General features: G+C 34.0%; 1 protein-coding gene across 1 annotated transcript; it reads right to left on the minus strand.

Annotated features, from left to right (window-relative positions):
• Positions 1 to 1,486: 1,486 nt before the first annotated feature.
• Positions 1,487 to 13,997, minus strand: LOC136815874 (retinal homeobox protein Rx1-like). Its single transcript, XM_067072321.1, has 3 exons — positions 13,775 to 13,997; positions 11,001 to 11,278; positions 1,487 to 2,906 (listed from the first exon to the last, which is right to left on the minus strand). Exons 1-3 carry the CDS (start codon positions 13,866 to 13,868, stop codon positions 2,424 to 2,426), a joined length of 855 nt encoding a protein of 284 aa, XP_066928422.1. The 5' UTR covers positions 13,869 to 13,997; the 3' UTR covers positions 1,487 to 2,423.
• Between the last annotated feature and the right edge of the window lie 3,619 nt (positions 13,998 to 17,616).

Genomic DNA, 17,616 nt, shown 5'->3' on the forward strand with positions numbered 1-17,616 from the left:
CAAAACAAATCAAAATTCCACATTATAAGCTTGATAACAAATGTTCTAGAGGGTAATTTTTTTCTTGGTACACATATTATATACTCTAAAACTTGTAATTGTATTAACAAAACTTCTTTCGCCTTAAACAAACTACCCCAAATCAAAAACAAGTACTCGAGCTTCACGAAAACCACTTCCCGCTTCGACGGCCATCTTGAATTTGAACAGCGAAAGTTATGCTACTTCGTAACAGGTAGAGTACCTTAGCAAATTAATCATTATAAGCACTCGCCACCAAAAATAGCCCTCTCGCCGAATTTCGGCGAGAGAAGCGGCATTTTGTGGGAAAGAGGATTTACCGAGTATTAAGCAGCCTTTATAAGAAACTTTTTTCGCTAGAGGATGAGCAGAAGCCTAACCCTTGCCCGCCTTGTGATAAACGTCCACCGAGTTTTGGCGCCCCACCATTGAGCCCACCCATCGGTTATTGCGGCCCACCCCGCCCAAGATTAGATAGTTGTACCTGTAAAATAACGTTTGCAAATATTTTTTTTGTTAGGATTCAATCTTATGATGTTGACACAAACGATCCTGATACAAGATTAATAATTGCCTGTAGCGAACGATTGACTGACAGTAAGTTAAAATTTTATCCTTATTTATTTTCTTTTTCATTAATATTGGGTTGTCCTGGAAAACTATTTCAAAAGTTGTGGTGGTGTTTTTATCTAGTTGTGGGATTGGGGTTTATGAAGGTATGGGCCCGGGGGCCACTCATATGGGCCGACCAACGGCATTTGCCGCCCTTAAGGGTAGGTTTTTCGAGGCCCTCGAAATGCACTGTAATTGTGTAATTTTAATAGAATGCACTACAAGGGTCTTCTTTTAGCAGGGTGCGTTTGGGGACTGCTGAATCGCAAGTTTGACAGTAAAAATCTTTATAGTTTTGTCTTGCACCCATTTTGATTTGTTTTTCACATTGTGTCAAACATCTCAGGGCTCATTTCTGGGTGGCTTTAGCAAACTAAGATATGCATTCAAACTACACCGTAAGGGTGAGAAACGTTCCGTAAAATGCTCTGTAAGGGGTATGTCTTTTCACTGCTCAAGAGCTGCACTGTAAGGGTCCGATTTTAAAAGCCAATTTTTTGGCGGTACATACGAGTGCCCCCCCCGGATATGAGTTAAAACCATTGCATTCTAAAGCCCTGAAGGGGCTAGAGAAGAATGTTTAACCTTTCTCAAGCAAGAAAACGTGAAGCCTGAAGATTTGTGGCACAACCAGAATAAAGGATTAAAACTAGCACTTTTTTGTTTTTAAGCGGCATATTTTTCGAAATCCTGGTGATAGGTTTTACTTTTAATCTAGCGTTTGAATGAAAATTACGTGGGTCACGCATTTTGGATGGGAAATAAGTGGCTTTATCTCCCATCCACAAGAGTTTCGGGTCTAACCTCTTCGGGGCTTGAAATCAATAGCTAAAACCATACAATTTTACTTTGTAATTTCATCGTACCATTTCTTATATTAGTGAAAATTCTATTTACATTTTGTTCCCTGTATTGGATCTTTTTCTTATTTACAAATTCAATCTTCTTTACTGAAATTGACTAAGAACACAATTATAACAAGAACACTAATTGAAGAACATTATAAGAACAAACAAAACAGAATGCAGAATGCAGAATGGTTAATAGTTGTAAAGGATTCCCTGTGTATTATTCGACTTATTTATGGTTATAAAAATGATGCTCCATAAGGGACCATCTATAACGTAAATAAAGCCTGGAATACACGGGGAAGAGGCTAGGATAACCTTGTACTAAATCTTAGCTCAAGGATTCACCAATAGTTTAACATATAATCGCTTTTTTTTGGTCAATAAGAGACATGGGAGCCTTTTTTCAAAAAGTTGAGATATTAGTCCCTTCGTACAGTGCCTTATTTGATAAAAATTAGGAAAATTAGGAGAAAATTTTGGGATTTCAGTCCCACTCAGAGTCACTCGTCTCGGCTAATTTTGACAAAGAAATAGGTCAACATTTTTAGCCTAAGTGGCGCATCCCCGTCGATGGGCAGAGTTTCCTTTGGGTCCAATATAACCGATCGACCATAATAAACTCTTTGAAAAATAATAGAGTTTTGATAAATTACAAGATGGATAACACTTAAAAACATTTTACACACAAAAAAATTAGGAAAAACAAAAATTCAAATTAAAAAGGAATTCCCAAAGCTCAGACATCGCAAGTCGTGTTTGTTCAATGTTTTGATGATGTAAAAATTTGTTTTCGTTTTTCTTTTTCATGAAAGATTTTGTTGTTCAAAAACAAAACATTCGAATCTGTTGTATTGATTGGACGGTGATGTACCATGGGTCTGTTTCGATTGGATCATTAAAAAAAATACTAGCCATTTGATTGGACGAGTGGTTTATTTACTATCTTCTGATTGGGTGAGCAAGATCGATAAATGGTCCGTGGTGTTCATGTGCGCGGAATCTAAGTTCGTTAATACTGGATTTTTTCATTTCTAAAAATTCTTTTTCCAAGTTTTTATAATACGTTGAACTATCTAATCTTGGGCGGGGTGGGCCGCCATTAGGTGGGTAGCAATAACCGATGGGTGGGCTCAATGGTGGGGCGCCGAAACTCGGTGGACGTTTATCACAAGGCGAACAAGGGTGTACTGGTGGTGAGACTGAGTTTCTGTATGGATGATGTCTAGACGGGATCATGATACTAGGTGGAGAATGTAGAATTGGTGAAGTGGCAGAAGGGTGTAAACCATGGTGGAAATGGGGCGGTGGTGGAAATTCATTTAACGGGCGTGGCATTAGATCGTGTGGTGAATGATGAAAATTGCCTTCCGGTGATTGCTTCTCGCGTTTTCTCCATTTCGCACGTCGATTTTGAAACCAAACCTAAAAGGATAGAAAACGAGGGTTATCGTATACCTAGAGTAGAGGCCCCTTTCTAACAAAAGTACATAGGGTTGACCTTGTCTGTACTAAGGGAATATTCCTTTTAAGTAGCCCAACTGACCTATACTTTCTAAACTGAATAAAATACAATTTAAATGGTTTAATCACAATCACAATTAATAATCCTTTTTGGCATATATCAGATCAAATTTTAGATTAAAGTCTTATCAATCTTTTAATACTTCCTGACTGTTATAATTATAATTATGGATTTAATGAAGTTGTATAGATTTGATTGCTTTATTGGTTTATAGGGGTTAAGAACACTGTTCTGATTTAAATAATCCATTTTTTGAATCCGTTACTTTGTGGCAATTAGGTGCTATTTTTAAATAAATTCAAAAAACTCATTTCATTCGTAAAACCAAACCTCAAAAATCTATATAATAAATCTACTTAAAAGACAAAATCAATAAAATTTATTGTAAAATTGCATATTGTCAGATTACGACAGATTTCATGAAATAATATTTTTTCAAATTATAAAATAATAAAAATAATTTGAAGTTTTGATTTGAGATTAGGATTATTATATCAGAAAAAATATTCAAAAACATAATTTTTTTCGCAATGTGTGGGAATTTAACACGTGTGCTAATCGGGGTTAAAGATTCTAAGGATAAAACTCTTAATCAGCTCATAAGAACAAATATTCTTTGATTTGCTAAGATGATTAATAAAATCAGAATCCTAATTTTAGAGATTATTTTGCTACGATTAATCCTTAAATCTGCTTAATAACATAAATTTTGCGTGAATGAAAATCTTGTTTCCCTAAAAATGTGTTTTCCATTGATTTTTATTATCAAATAACTTCTTTTTAGCTGAATTATGAAAAATTCAGGCAAGATAACTTTTACACGTTTTTTGTATAAGAACATCTGAAAAATTTGAATTCTTAGGATGTTCTTATTTTCACCATTTTGTGAGCATTTTTGTCCATTTTCTTTAAAAATTGGCCATTTAAGAGTCTGCAAACCCTTAAAATGTTCTTTACTTGTTCTTACCTTTTTGGCAATCGAAGCCTTATGTTCTTATATAGTTTGTTCTTATATAAAAAAACATGTACTTGGAATACCTTTATAGTTTTTTTAATGAAATTCAAAGGAATTTTACTAAGTGGTTTATACTCATCTAATCCTAATCAATTAATCATTTCATAACCAATCGCGAAACCAATATTAGGTCATTTCAAAGCAATAATGATAAGTTAAAAAAACAATTATCTAGATTCAATTAATAGAGATTAAGCAGGAGAATATGCCAATTTTTCAAAAGTTGAAGTTTTTATATAATTAGAAATCATAAAAAAATTGACAGTTTGTGTTAATCCTATTTTCTTAAGAACAATTTTATAAGAACGAATGAATGAAGCTCAAAGCCTGACAATGCTGAATTTCAAGTATTTTAGCATTAAAAATAAGAGTGAAAAGCCTAAAACGCCTAAACAAGAACAGAATAAGAACAATTTAAGGCTAAAAATTCCAAGCAATAAGAACAATTAAGCCTCGACAAAAATTTATTGATTCTTTAGAAATAACAATGTAATAAGAGAATTCAAACCCACGATAAGAAAATTTGACAGTTTGTCTTAATCTCATTTCTCGTCGATCATTTTAATTCTGCTAAAACATCAGTCCATGATCCTAATCGTATAATACTTATTAAGTCAATAAGTGCAATGAAAATTAATAAGACTTAGCATTTGTAAGTCCCCTGCTTGACATAATAATTGCTTAACCAGAGATTTTTGATTTTTCATATAGTATTCTGTAGTAGGTGGGATCGAATTATCTTTTCTAACTGCCTTTAAACAGAATTCAATGCATATGGCACCATAATCTATTCTAGAACACCCCTGTCTCACAGCCCCGGTGAAACTTTTTCCTACAGCTGGGATAAAAATTTCGATTGAAATCTCATTGGGGATAGAAATTCCTTTGTTCCAAGGTTGACAAATCCAGTGGGGATGGTTTTGGAGGGGAATTTCTAAGCAATGAATTTCGAATGGGGATGAAATCAAAGTCAATTTCTCAGTGGGGCTGAAATTCTAAGGTACTTTTCCCACCGGGGACGAAATTTTTACCAAATTTTCCAGTGGGGCTTGGGCCCCAGCGGGTCTGTGACACAGGGGTGTGCTAGATCTCAAAAATGGTTTGAAAATAAATGTAAAATTTACTTGGCTGTCCCCGGTCAAAAATGCTTTAATTTGCCATTTACGAGATAGGGTTGTTTTAATGCCTAAGTAAATGCAACCTAGTTTTCTGAACATATCTAGCGGCATCGACTCGCGTGCAAAAGAAACGCTAGATATATCAACAGCTAAATAAAAAGACATGAAAAAGCGTCAAGCTTGGGCAGACATAATAGGTCTATTAGTGTACACAGCATTTACATTGAAAAACGTATGCCATTAGCTGGACATGTCAGGCGACATACACACAGTTTTGTTTCACAGTTCTGTTGCTTCTATATTAATAACCAGATTATATTAACATTTAGTACACCCAGTATACATTTTCAAAGGTATCGAAATTTGTGTCAATCATTTAAATCATCCCTAGGTTTTCTTTTTTAAACCAACTCTCATAAAAAAAGTTAATATTAAAAATCTTAACTGCGCACTGTTGAGAATTAACAAAAGAATTTACCACTTTTTCCGCCTATTATATGGCCGAATAGAATTTAATTTAATTTTTCAACGACATTTTTGCTTCAATAAAGTCCACACATTTTGTGTAAAAGGTTAAAAGGGGGCACTACAGGAATTTAATCTTCAAAGAGTTGAACACCCTGACTTGACTGTTTTGTTTTCAAAAAAGAACTTTATCATATTCAATTTGGCAGGGTGCCACACTGAGATTTTCTATTTAAAAGGATTTAAATCCAAGTTCAGAATGTTACAGTTTTTCAACGTTCGATTGACGTAAGATTCTGGAAACGACTCAGTTTAGAGGCTTAAATTGAGAAATTGAAACAATTCAATGACAAAGTTATGCAATTTCAATCGAAATGCACAAACCATATATCATATTTGTGACGATTTAAAGGCCGAACTTATTATAAATATATTACTATCTCGCCTCATTGACCTTTTCGATTATTTTATCCTAAAATATACGTTGATTTTTTATTAGAACCCAGTTCATAAGATTTAGGCTGCAATTCGTCGAAAAGTTATAAACATTGTAAGAACATGCCCAGCCTCAGTTTGGAAAAAAATGACAAGAAACTACAATACCGAAATCGAGAATAGGCAATGGCTCAATGGCTCTAATTAATCGAGTAATTTTAAGCCACTTAAAAAGGGCCACTACTAAAAGAAGCTTTAAAGACCAATATATAAACAAACAAATAAAACTTAAGCGATTTAAGACCTCGTTAAGATCATTTAATTCTATTGGAATTTCAATTGATTCTAATTAAGATTTTCTTGACCTCATAACCAATTGAAATTAATTAAAGAAAAATCTCTTTAAAATCAACAGGTATAGATAATTAATGAGCCCCTAATACCGTCTAATAGGAAATCTAATATATAATGATATCGTTTTTATAAGAATACATGATTTATGTATATGATTTTCAAGATTGCTTTAATTTGCTTAACCTTTTCAGCCCGGCGGACGAGTATAGTCGTCGAGCATACGTTCCGGCGGACGAGTATAGTCGTCTTTTTGACATAGTGATCTTCTAAGTTATATTTCTCCCATTGGCTTCTTTGCTAGCCGTAGAAGTAAAGAGAAACGGAAAGTAGAGGTTCTAAGCTTTCTTTTGATATATGGTGATGTAATGTTTTGATCACGTGGTGAGGCAGCAGATTTCGGAGAAAAGGTAGAGAAAAACATAGCCTGGATATCCAAGCTCAAAATTTAAGAAAAAACAAAATTTACCTCAACATACAAAGTTCTTAAATTATAGAGCTTGGTCTCCCTAGAGAATGAAAGTGAAAACCCATGTTTCCTAGCCAACCCAGGGCAGCAAAGCAGAAATTAATAAAAAGCAGTCTTACAAGATCTAAAACTATTTAAAACATCCAAAGATTACACCAAAGTCCATAAAAAAGTTTGCATGCATTATCATGACCAACCATGTTTTCTTGGAATGAACTTGCCTCTGTTTTCTTCTTTTTCATGTTTTCATGTAACAGAAAGCCCTATCTTCACTAGCAACTGGAGGACTATCCTATTTTTGCTTTAGAATTGCTCAACACCGTGTAGATTGGCCCTTACGGTTTTAGCGAAGTGAGCGCAAGCAAGCGGACTGCATTCTCTTATGAGAATGCAAATCGCTCTAGGGAGACCAGGCTGTAAATCAGAACATAAAATATCTAAAACTAGACTGTGAAATAATTTACAGCCTGGATATCCAGGCTAAGAAAAACACTGAATCAAGATGGCGACCAAGAAATGGGTTTTTCCAACTTACTGCTAAAGTTCTTGGATTTTTTGACTGGTTTAGGCCACTTTTCTTCATGGAAACATTGTTTTTATAATGGCAAAACATCCAGTAAGTATATCTTATATTTTGTGTTTTGTTTTTAGCATAAAAAATCCATTTATTTGTCATTTTGACCACTTTTCTCGACAAACCATCGGAGTCGACCCAAACTTACAGTACTTTTTACTTTTTATTCAGGTTGGAGCATGGAAAGTGGACAAATTCAATGCAAAAGTGTTTTCTACACCTCATTTATTTCAAAGGAGCACCAAAGATTTGAAAGCCTGGATTATGTTGAATTGCACTACGTCTTCCGCTCCACCAGCAACGGTCGATCGATCCCCGAAATTCTTGGCTCATACTATGTCCTGATTACAGCTTATATGGATCAAAAATGATGGCAGGAACCACATAAACAGCCACATGGAATTATTATGATGACATTTAGCATTCCTAATGGGCAAAAGAGATCAGATTTGATAGCATGAGTTTGCCTCAAAAGGCTTACGGTTTTTGGAAACTTTGCAACTGTCGCCGACTATGCCATCTAGTTTCACGGTAGCCGATACCCTTCAAAAGCTTCAGGAGCTAAGAATACTGACTGAAGTGTTGTTAGATAGTTGGGGAATACTTTTACACCATTTTTGATGTTGTATCTGCTTCTGGAAACACATTATCATCAAAATACTTCAAAATTGTATATGTTGGATTTTTTTAGCCGAAAATCGTGATTTTGGCAAAAATGACCGATATTTGGGAGGCTGGTTGTGACACACCGATTTTTCTGGATGCTGATTTTTTGGTATATTACTTCAAATGATGTATAGATTGATAATAGCCAAGACAGATTTTTTAATTAACTTCCCCCCACTTTTTTTTGCTCTAGAAGTGAAAAATGCAAAAAAAGTGACATTACCGCAAAACGTGAAAAAAAACTGTGGTTTACGTGATGCTACCATTTTTGTAGGAATATTTTATTTGGATTGGTACTTGGTCTAAAAGTTGTAGAATTTAAGTAGCTTTTCAGGGATACCTTACTTTTTTTCTAAAGATTCCTAGTTCTTGAGTTATGATCAAATAACTGAACATGTCTATTTTCTGAAAAAATGTTGCGCGCTGACAGCGTGAAAATTTAAAAAGTTGCGCGCTGGAAAGGTTAATTTTTTGGAGATCCTTAAATATCAAACAGTATGTCTAATTTAAAATTCAGTCAAATTTTGTCCACAATGCTTTTTTTTTTGATTAATGTTTCACTTAAACCTTCTCAAAGTATTTGAAGCAAAAAGGAAATTTAAATTAAAAATATGGATTAACACCTTAATTAATTGAAGTTTATTGATTTAACTTTATTGAAATTAAAACAAAAAAAGGTTAATATGATTAACTCCACTGTACTTCCCTTTCTCAATAAAAAAAGTAATTAAGGCCGTCAATAAAAATTCAATTAAGATCAATAAAAACCTACTTAACGAGCTCAATAACAACGATCGTCTAGTGAACAAATTAATAAAAGACGAAATAAGAAGGAGAAAATTCATTAGTATATCTGTTAGTAATTAACTCCCCTCTAATTAATCTGGGTTTAAGACTTTAATTAATCTGCTATTGATAGGGTAATTAACGATTATAATACAAGAGGTATGGCATGGCGGGGCTAAACTCTTGATACCTGTCGTGTTATAAAGTTGATCTCACTAGGTTTTCTTTTATCGTGAGATCCATTAACAAACCATCTAATTATATTTTGTTTGTTTGTTTCTAACCCAAATTACCCATATAGCTTCAAATATTCTCAAAATAGTATTTGTGGTATAACGATTCCCTATTTTACTATACCTGGGGTCCTAACTCTCCCTTAACTTATAAGGCATGGGTTCTCAACGCTAAAGTCTCGTATGCCTTTTATCTTGAAATGATATTCCAAAATCGAGAAGATACTCATAATTATCATTTAAACTATAGTTATAAATAAGCAATTATCTTAAGGTGGTAGTCTACCGCCAGATTTCAAAAGTCAAAAAATCACATTTTTTGCAATAACTCAAGAACTTCTTTACATTTCGTAATGAAATTTTCAGGAAATGTATATCAACTCATAACATTTCTAAAAATAAAAAAAAATTCTAAAAATAACCAAAGACGGGGGTAAAATCAGTCAGGGGGTAAAATACTTTATTTTGCTTGTGTCAGGTTTTCTGAATAGTCGGCTTGACCTATGAAGTTAGTTTTTTTTTAAATGGACTAATATTAGAAAGGTCTGGAATGAGTGAAAAAAAAAATTGAAATTTTTTTCCAGGGGTAAGAAACTGAAAAAAACGCTTTTTTGAGATTAAAAATCAGGAAACCAATTTTAAAACTTTTTAATCCATCATTCCAATACACAATCATGTAAGGAAACTTCCCTGAAAATTTCAAGCTGTAGCTACTCTCAATCCTAAGATATTTCTGACAGGTGAATGCAAACCCCCGGAAACGCGTTTTTGAGAAAATCAAAGAAAAAGGCAAAAGTCTGCAAAAATGGGTATTATTTGAAGTTGGACGCTCTTTCAAAAAATTCTTCACTGAATATCATCCAACCAGTCAGGTTTCAAAAGTTAAAAGTAAAACATTTACAAAAATTGATAAAATCCAAAATCAACAAAAACATGTTGCGCAAAGTCATGTTACATAGCAAAGTTTGCGGTAATCTTGCGATAACATCAAATTTGGGTGAAAACAGCCACATAAGTGTGTCAAAGTTCATGAAAAGTCCAGCATAACTCTCTGTAGGCATAAAATTTTTGTGTGCATATTTTTATTCACATAGACTAATGACAAGGAGCAATGAGCTGGCTAATGTTGTGCTTGGAAATATCTCAGTTGCATTTAAATCCCTACAAACTTTATGTGAGCCACCAAAAAGCACACACCGCCTCTCACCGCCTATATGCTCCTCAAAACAAAATGGCGGCAACTTAAAGTTTTTCGTAGAAATCCAGGCAATTATACCAATGTACAGCAACTTTTATGGCTTCTGTAAGTCGATTCTTCATTTAAACAAAGCATTCCATCAAAAGAAATTTTTTTATCTAAAACCTGCAAGAAATCTGCAGAATCTGCTAACGCTTGCTTTTCAGCTTGTTTTGAGTGTTACATCTAAGCTACCATTTTAATTTTTAAGGATGACGTAATGCACGGAAAATAATATTTTGACGCTCGAAAAGGGCGTAAAAAGAGCTTTCTTTTGGCGTATCACATTGCTATGTTTCGGCCGAGATTGAAAAAATAAGTCCTTAGCAACGGGATTTTTTCCGTTGCTAGGGCGATTTTTCAAGCACCCAGCAGGACAAAAATGCTCACTGCGACCTGAAAAATAAAGATATCTCTCTGAAATTTCCAGGAGATGTTCAGAAAGACCTAAGGATCTCAAAACACCCAAAAACCAAAATTCGACAATTTTTTCGATGATTTTCCATTTCTCGGTAGACTACCACCTTAACTAAACGCGAGGAGGATCTTAAATTCCTTAGTCTGTATATTTCTTAATCTGTATGCAAGGTAAAAATATTAATTAAGGCACTGTTTATACGAAAAGAAAATTCATTTGAATCTTACCTGAACTCTTGCTTCGCTTAGGTCCAATCTCAATGCTAAATCTTCCCTTGTAAAAACATCTGGATATTGTGTCTTATCAAAAGCTCTTTCTAACTGATGTAGTTGGTATGTCGTGAATGTTGTTCGGCTACGTCGTAATTTTCTAGGTTTGTCGCCGTCATTTTTTTCGTCGGATGATGAGAAGACGTCATCATCATCGGAAAGGTCGCCTTTTTTGCTGATGTCTGAATGCTTTTCTAAGTCTTCTTTATCGTCAAGTGAATCGACTTCACTTCCATCTGAAAACGAAAATGAAAAATGAAATTTTTTTACCACACCCTGTGCATTCAAATTATTTGAAGTTTTCATTTTGGGTGTTTTCATTTTTTGGTGTTTTCATTTTTTTAAATTTGGAGACTTTGCAATCCTTTTTTCTGTATAAATCAAACTAAATCATGTTTTTTTTCTCAGAGTATTTTCTCAGAGTATTTTTTTCATAAATTTGAAATGGGTTAAAGATGGGATAATAAATTCTTAGCACTCCAAATTTCCTTAAATCCTAAACAGGGAAAATTTAATGTCCTGTTATTTTGAATTTTGACGTATGTTTTGTAAGTTGCCTAATTGGGACTACTTTGCTCGAAGTTTTAGTATTTTTATGTAAGGCCAATACCAACTAAAATAAAATTTGATTGTCAATGATTATACAAACCTAAGCAATTACATACTAATTTGTATTTTGAATAAAATCAATATGCATGAAAAACAACTAATTCATTAAAATTGCCTTTTGCGGTGGGAAAAACTTAGCGAAAAAAATTACTTAAATTAAATTGTTTTTTTAATAGTTGTGTGAATCAAATTATTGGCATCAGCAAATCAATATATAAATCATACAAAAATGAAATTTTGTAATTTGAAATTAGTCCCAAATATTGGTATGTGCACGCGGAAATCTCACATCAATTGCACTTCAAATAACACCGCTAATTGATTATGAATCCTCTAATTCTTTTGAATTAATTTTCACTTTTACATTAAACTTATTAATATAGCATGATTAATACCATATGAAAAATCGCAGAAAATTTTACCTAGTTATCATAAATTTTACTCCTAGGTAGGACCATTTTTATCATAGCTCAACATGAATAACTGAATATTTATCAATTAATCACAAATCCTCCAAAAGCTTAGTTTTAAAGTTTTAAAGTCTTCTATTACCCGAAGTCTGGTCTTATAAACCAATCTTGAAACAATAACCTATTATCTCGTGTGGTGGGTATCATTATTTGCAGCAGTTTTAATTAATAATATTTAACAGTTTAATTAATGGCTGTGTGCAACAAAGGAAATGAACCAATTATAAAAAAGGATATATTATTGATTTTCTATTGCGCATCCACTTGCTATCACGTAAAACGATTTGATTGGTTCATTTTGAAATTCAATGAAACGCGAATTAAAAAACAATAGAAGGATGGGTAATTAATTATTAGTTTTGGCGAACACAAGATCAATGTTTTTTAGGAACAAATTAAACTTAAATGAGAATGACTATAGATGACTTTAATGGTTTACAGTTTATTGAATCAACCAAACAGTTTTGGGGAGAATTTTGATAAAAAATAAGCTTCCCTGAAAACGATTTATACCTAGGCAATATATTTCGGAACCAAATTTTCAGGCCTAAATAGAGCCAATAATTACCTTTAATAACCATAAATCTATCAGCAGTACAGTATATCAAATCCGCAAAAATATTAATTTTCAAGCCAAAAAGCAATAAAATCAATTTACAGCGTGTGCTAACGCCATTCATCAGTACAAGGGGGATAATTAAAATCATATTTCATGCAAAAAAGGTAAGCAAAAAGTTTATAAATTTAGCATAGTTAATAGGATTCTGTGGTTATAATGTCAAATTAATTGGTATTTAATGGGTCATCTAATTAACAGATGCGTATCACAATCAATTAAATATCAATCCTCTAATTGGATAGTTTTTTTAACCATAATTAATCTCTGATACTGCTGCATGTGCTTCGTTTTTTTTGTAAGAAAATTTACAAATTTTGTATATTGCTTTGAAATAGTATTTTGCTGAAAAAGTATAACTTAAGAGTTTCTCAACCACTTTGTTGTTGAGTCTGCTGGATTTTAAGACTATCTATCTAGGCTTTCTCAATAATTCAAAGATTTTTTAAGTTTTTACGTTACAAAATTTGTTTTTTCTCGTTTAGTTTTCTAATTCTTATAAAAGATTTAATTGGATGTGAATCAGTTTTTTAGTTCAAATCTCACGAGACACTTGATTTAAACCAACCTTCAATATTCTTCCTTTGAAAGTATAAGTTCATTATGTATCATTATCCCATAATTTTCTAAGTTTCTTTTTTCTACCCAGTTATAGCGCAGAGCGGGATATAAAGGAAGTTGAAATTATGCAACGGAGGGTAATACCTTCAGAGCGCCATGAAATTGTAAGTGAAAGGCCAATGAAAGGAGACGCAGCCAAAAATTTTTACTTAGCAAAAAAGTGACCCCGGTGGCGTGGACCCTGTGCCTTTAGACGCTATAATGTCACAGTCCTTTATATCACTCTCTGACATCCATGAGCTTCTAGTGAAGGTGAAGCCTTCCAAAAAATTGATACATTTGGTTCTTCCAACAAGAGTCTCATTTCCGTTGCATTTCTAATGTTTAGAAATTTGTAATGCAGCCTGCTAACGGGTATACTGTATCTGTATAAATGATGCGAAACAGATGTGAAAAATATGAATTCCCGCACTTACTTGAATTTTCTTTTTCGTAAATTTTAGTTTCTGTTTTGCCAAGAATTGCATCAATGCTGAAACCACGGTGTCTTTCTGTTGAATGGTGAACCATGATGTCTCTCTGTGTATGTTTTTCTTTATTCCTGTATCTTTCTTCGTATTTCTTCTTTGTTACCAACGTTTAAGCATTTGAATTGAAGCAATTTATCCTGAATTTATATTTTTCTTTCCTTTTCTATGTATAAAAATATCGTAGGAAAATTAGGAACAAAAAAACACACAAGAATTCAAGAAACGCAACTTTCGGTAAATCAAGCAATCAAGCACCGAATTCCATGGCTAGACTTGAATCGACGCTGCTCCAAGAACTCCATACTAAAATACTAAAATTCAAAAGCCAAAAAGCTTTGCCAAATACAACTCAAACCAACTACTATCTACCAACAAACATTTTTGCTTAAATGACCTAGTTGAAGGATTTCTAGATTCGCGTGAGAATTCGTGACAACATCCGACTGAGATGGTACTAGACTACAACAGATACACGGTTGCGGAAATCAAAACAAAAATTAGTGAACTGGTGTTGAAAAACCAATTAAATTTTCTTCACAGATCTTCTCCCCTTCAGTACTGACTATTGACCCACCCCCTAAGCAGCTAACAAATTAAATTTATGAAGAAACAAATTTACAGAAATTTCCAACCAAGTCATTGTTAATTTAGACTTAATAAAAAACAACCGTGGAGAAGGGTTACGACGGTCTTTTTTAGTGAACCATAAGGTGGAAGCGGCTCTCCATCACAGGGGTCGCTTTGTCAATTTCACAGCGGAAAGTCTTACAAATTAATACACTGGCTTTTTAATCTTATTTTAAAGAAAAAGTAACAATTTTTGTGTCCGATGTTTCTCAAAATGTGCCCTCTCAAATTTGAAGGCTTGATTTAATTAACTTAAGACACATACAGTGTGTTTTACATTTTAGTGAATTTTAACAATTTTGCTGAATGAAAAGACGAACTTGAACTGCGTCCTTGAGACGTTTTTTTAGGGACTGAAATTCATTTTAGAAAAAAAAGTTGAAGAAAAAAAACTCTAGTGCCTTGTCCAGTCATCTAACCAACGAGCAAACCCTTTTGGCACAAAACGCCAAAACGAAATCCATATAACATCCATGACATCCAAATAACGTAAGACGAACATTGAAACGACGTTGAATGACATCTAAAGGTTCAAAATCCACTAAAAACTGACGACAACGGTACACATAACACCTCGCCTACACTTTTATGAATTAAGCTCTGTAACCTCTCTTTGGAACATTAAGCCATGCGAAATACTTATGGTATCCTGAAGTTAAAGTACGATAAGTCATAATTGAAAAGAAAAACTTTCAAAGTGGGATCAGATTGAGCGTATAGAAAATAAAAAACTTAATTCCTATCTTTGAATATATGAAAGAAAGAAGGCAAGGATAAACTTTCTGTAGATCAATAAAAAATAGTGATTTAAAAATTTCTTTATAAGAAAAAAATAAAGATGATCTATTTAATGGGTAGGAAAAATGGATTAGCGTATCCAATACCCGGTGTGAATAGAATTCAGCCGTATTCAACCATGTATTCTTTGAGGGGTCATCCTTCATAACCGAGTTTAAAAAAAAAGATATTACAGTCAAAATCACAAGCTTGATTGAACTACAAATCTTAACTACCCTTGACCTGAGTCTTTTGGTCTAAAGTCTAAAACACACATTGTACCCTTTTTAAAAATCTAGGCCAAAGAAGAATAAACTATCAATGACGGAGAGGAATAGGGACATGTTTTTCTTTTCGTTTAAACCTTTAACCCCTTTCTTTTCATTTCAAGTTCAAATGAAGCCTAACATGCCTCAAACAATTAATCCAGGAAAACATGATCCATTTTGAGTAATATTCAACCTAAAACACATTGATTTCTATTGACGTTTAACTATTTCCTCCCAGACATAATGTCCGCTCAATGTTTGTCTTCATCATTTCATCAAATGAACAGATTCGCAGTTTTGCAAACTAGCTATATTACCAATAATTAATTAATAAATACATCATTTGTACCTTTCTCTTTAATACAATATCTAGTTTGCTATCCGTTTTAATTAGACCGTTGATCGTTTTGATTGCATATCGGGTATCATCGGTCATTAACCTGCTTCATATGTTTTTAATAAGCACAATTTAAGCCTTTTTTATAAAGGAAAAATATCGCAGGTAAAGCATAGCTTTCACACAAAATGAGGTAAAGTTCGTAAACCTTCATCTCACCTAATTGAGGTGGTAGGGGGAGTTTTGGCCTCCGATAAGTCGAGTTAGAACACTAACACTCTGTCTCAGTTACAGAAAAGGTTTCCAATACAGTAAGTTAAATCATCAGGATGTTATTTTCTCTTATGTGGAAATATTTTGGCGGAAATTCAATTTGCTCTGTGACACGAGGCGGGGTTATATTAGCGCCCTATTAGCGGTCCCATATTCATGATGCTATTTTTTTATATGCGTATTATTTTACCACCAGTGGAAATTTGATCACAGGGTTGCTTTTTGTTTAAAAATTACATCATGAATACCATGTCTAATTCGTGTACATTTTTGAGAATCTTGCCCCCCCCTCGCAGTCTCAGCACTTATAACTATAGCACTGCATATACCGGGAATACTTGGACAAATTGAGAAAGAGTCTCCTATAAGGGTCATTATCGCATTAGAGTTGGAGGTGGCCAGACAGCTTGAAGCAGTGGCGTGGTGGCAGGGGGCCAGGCCCCACTAGCGGAGCCCTTCTGAGAAGGGGCGCCGAAAAATAAGGGGTGCCAAGAGGAATTTTTCAGATGCCCCTATCGAAAGATCCGCAATTGAAAAACCAAAATTAAAATGGCGCCCCTTATTACCTCAAAAACTCAAATTTTCGCTGGCTTGCTTCGCTCTTACACTCTTCGTTGTGTTAATGTTTGTGCTAACTTTGTATTCGTAAGCAAATTAAATGTATAGAAAGGGGGCGCCAAAAACAAAAAATCTCTAAAAAGGTGACAAATTCTGCTTGGCCACCCCAAAAAAATTTCCCACCACGCCACTGGCTTGAAGTGTAGTTAATTACTAAGTTGACACAAGAATTTAATTTTTGAGAATTTCACCCTAACCCCGGTTCGAACCACCGAATCTCTATTGTCCATCTTCTTCCATTTATGGTAATAGCAATAGAGAGTTGGCGGGGAGTTGGCACACAACGTAGAATCCATGTGACATTCATAATGTCCAAATAACGTTATTTGAACGTTAAAACAACGTTGTGTGCCAGCTGGGAGAGGATCTAGGTATAGGCCACACTGTTTGATTATCTGGCTTTGGTTTTAAAACAGGACAAACAAATGAATGTTTGGACCAAGAAGAACCCAGTTAATCTATTTGTTTTAGCTTTTCTTTGATCGTTTTGAAATTTTAGTCCAAAACAAGGCATGTGGTTTAGCAAGGTTTTGGTGAAAGTAAACTTTTTCGACAAATATTTATGAAACTGTTTTTAGAAAATACATTGACCCCCCTCCCTCCCGGGAAAGAAAAAGATTTTCCGCTGGATTTTTTAGTGAAAACTACTATTTTTTCGACAGCAAAAATATTTTCACATTGGCTCGAGCTGGGTCCTCAAAAGCACTTTCAACTACTTCGAAAAATCAAAACCCCCTTTGACCAACCATGGCGGCATGTCAAGCTAATCTCATAACCCCCCTCACTTCAGCCTTTAGCCAGGAATCCTGCCAGTGCTAAGATTTTCATGTTGGATGACCTAATCGTTGGTTTTCCAGTAATCGTCGGAAATCGTATTTTTGACCGAT

This window comes from Clytia hemisphaerica, unplaced genomic scaffold, assembly GCF_902728285.1.
Source record: "Clytia hemisphaerica strain Z4C2 unplaced genomic scaffold, Clytia hemisphaerica genome assembly, whole genome shotgun sequence".
Classification (NCBI taxonomy): domain Eukaryota; kingdom Metazoa; phylum Cnidaria; class Hydrozoa; order Leptothecata; family Clytiidae; genus Clytia; species Clytia hemisphaerica.

Excerpts from the sequence above, each read along its gene's own strand:
- LOC136815874 (XM_067072321.1), bottom strand. The coding sequence starts at position 13,868 with ATGGTTCACCATTCAACAGAAAGACACCGTGGTTTCAGCATTGATGCA. Across the intron at positions 11,279-13,774 it reads TTACGAAAAAGAAAATTCAA|ATGGAAGTGAAGTCGATTCA; the intron begins GTAAGTGCGGGA and ends TTTCGTTTTCAG. Across the intron at positions 2,907-11,000 it reads TAAGCGAAGCAAGAGTTCAG|GTTTGGTTTCAAAATCGACG; the intron begins GTAAGATTCAAA and ends CTATCCTTTTAG.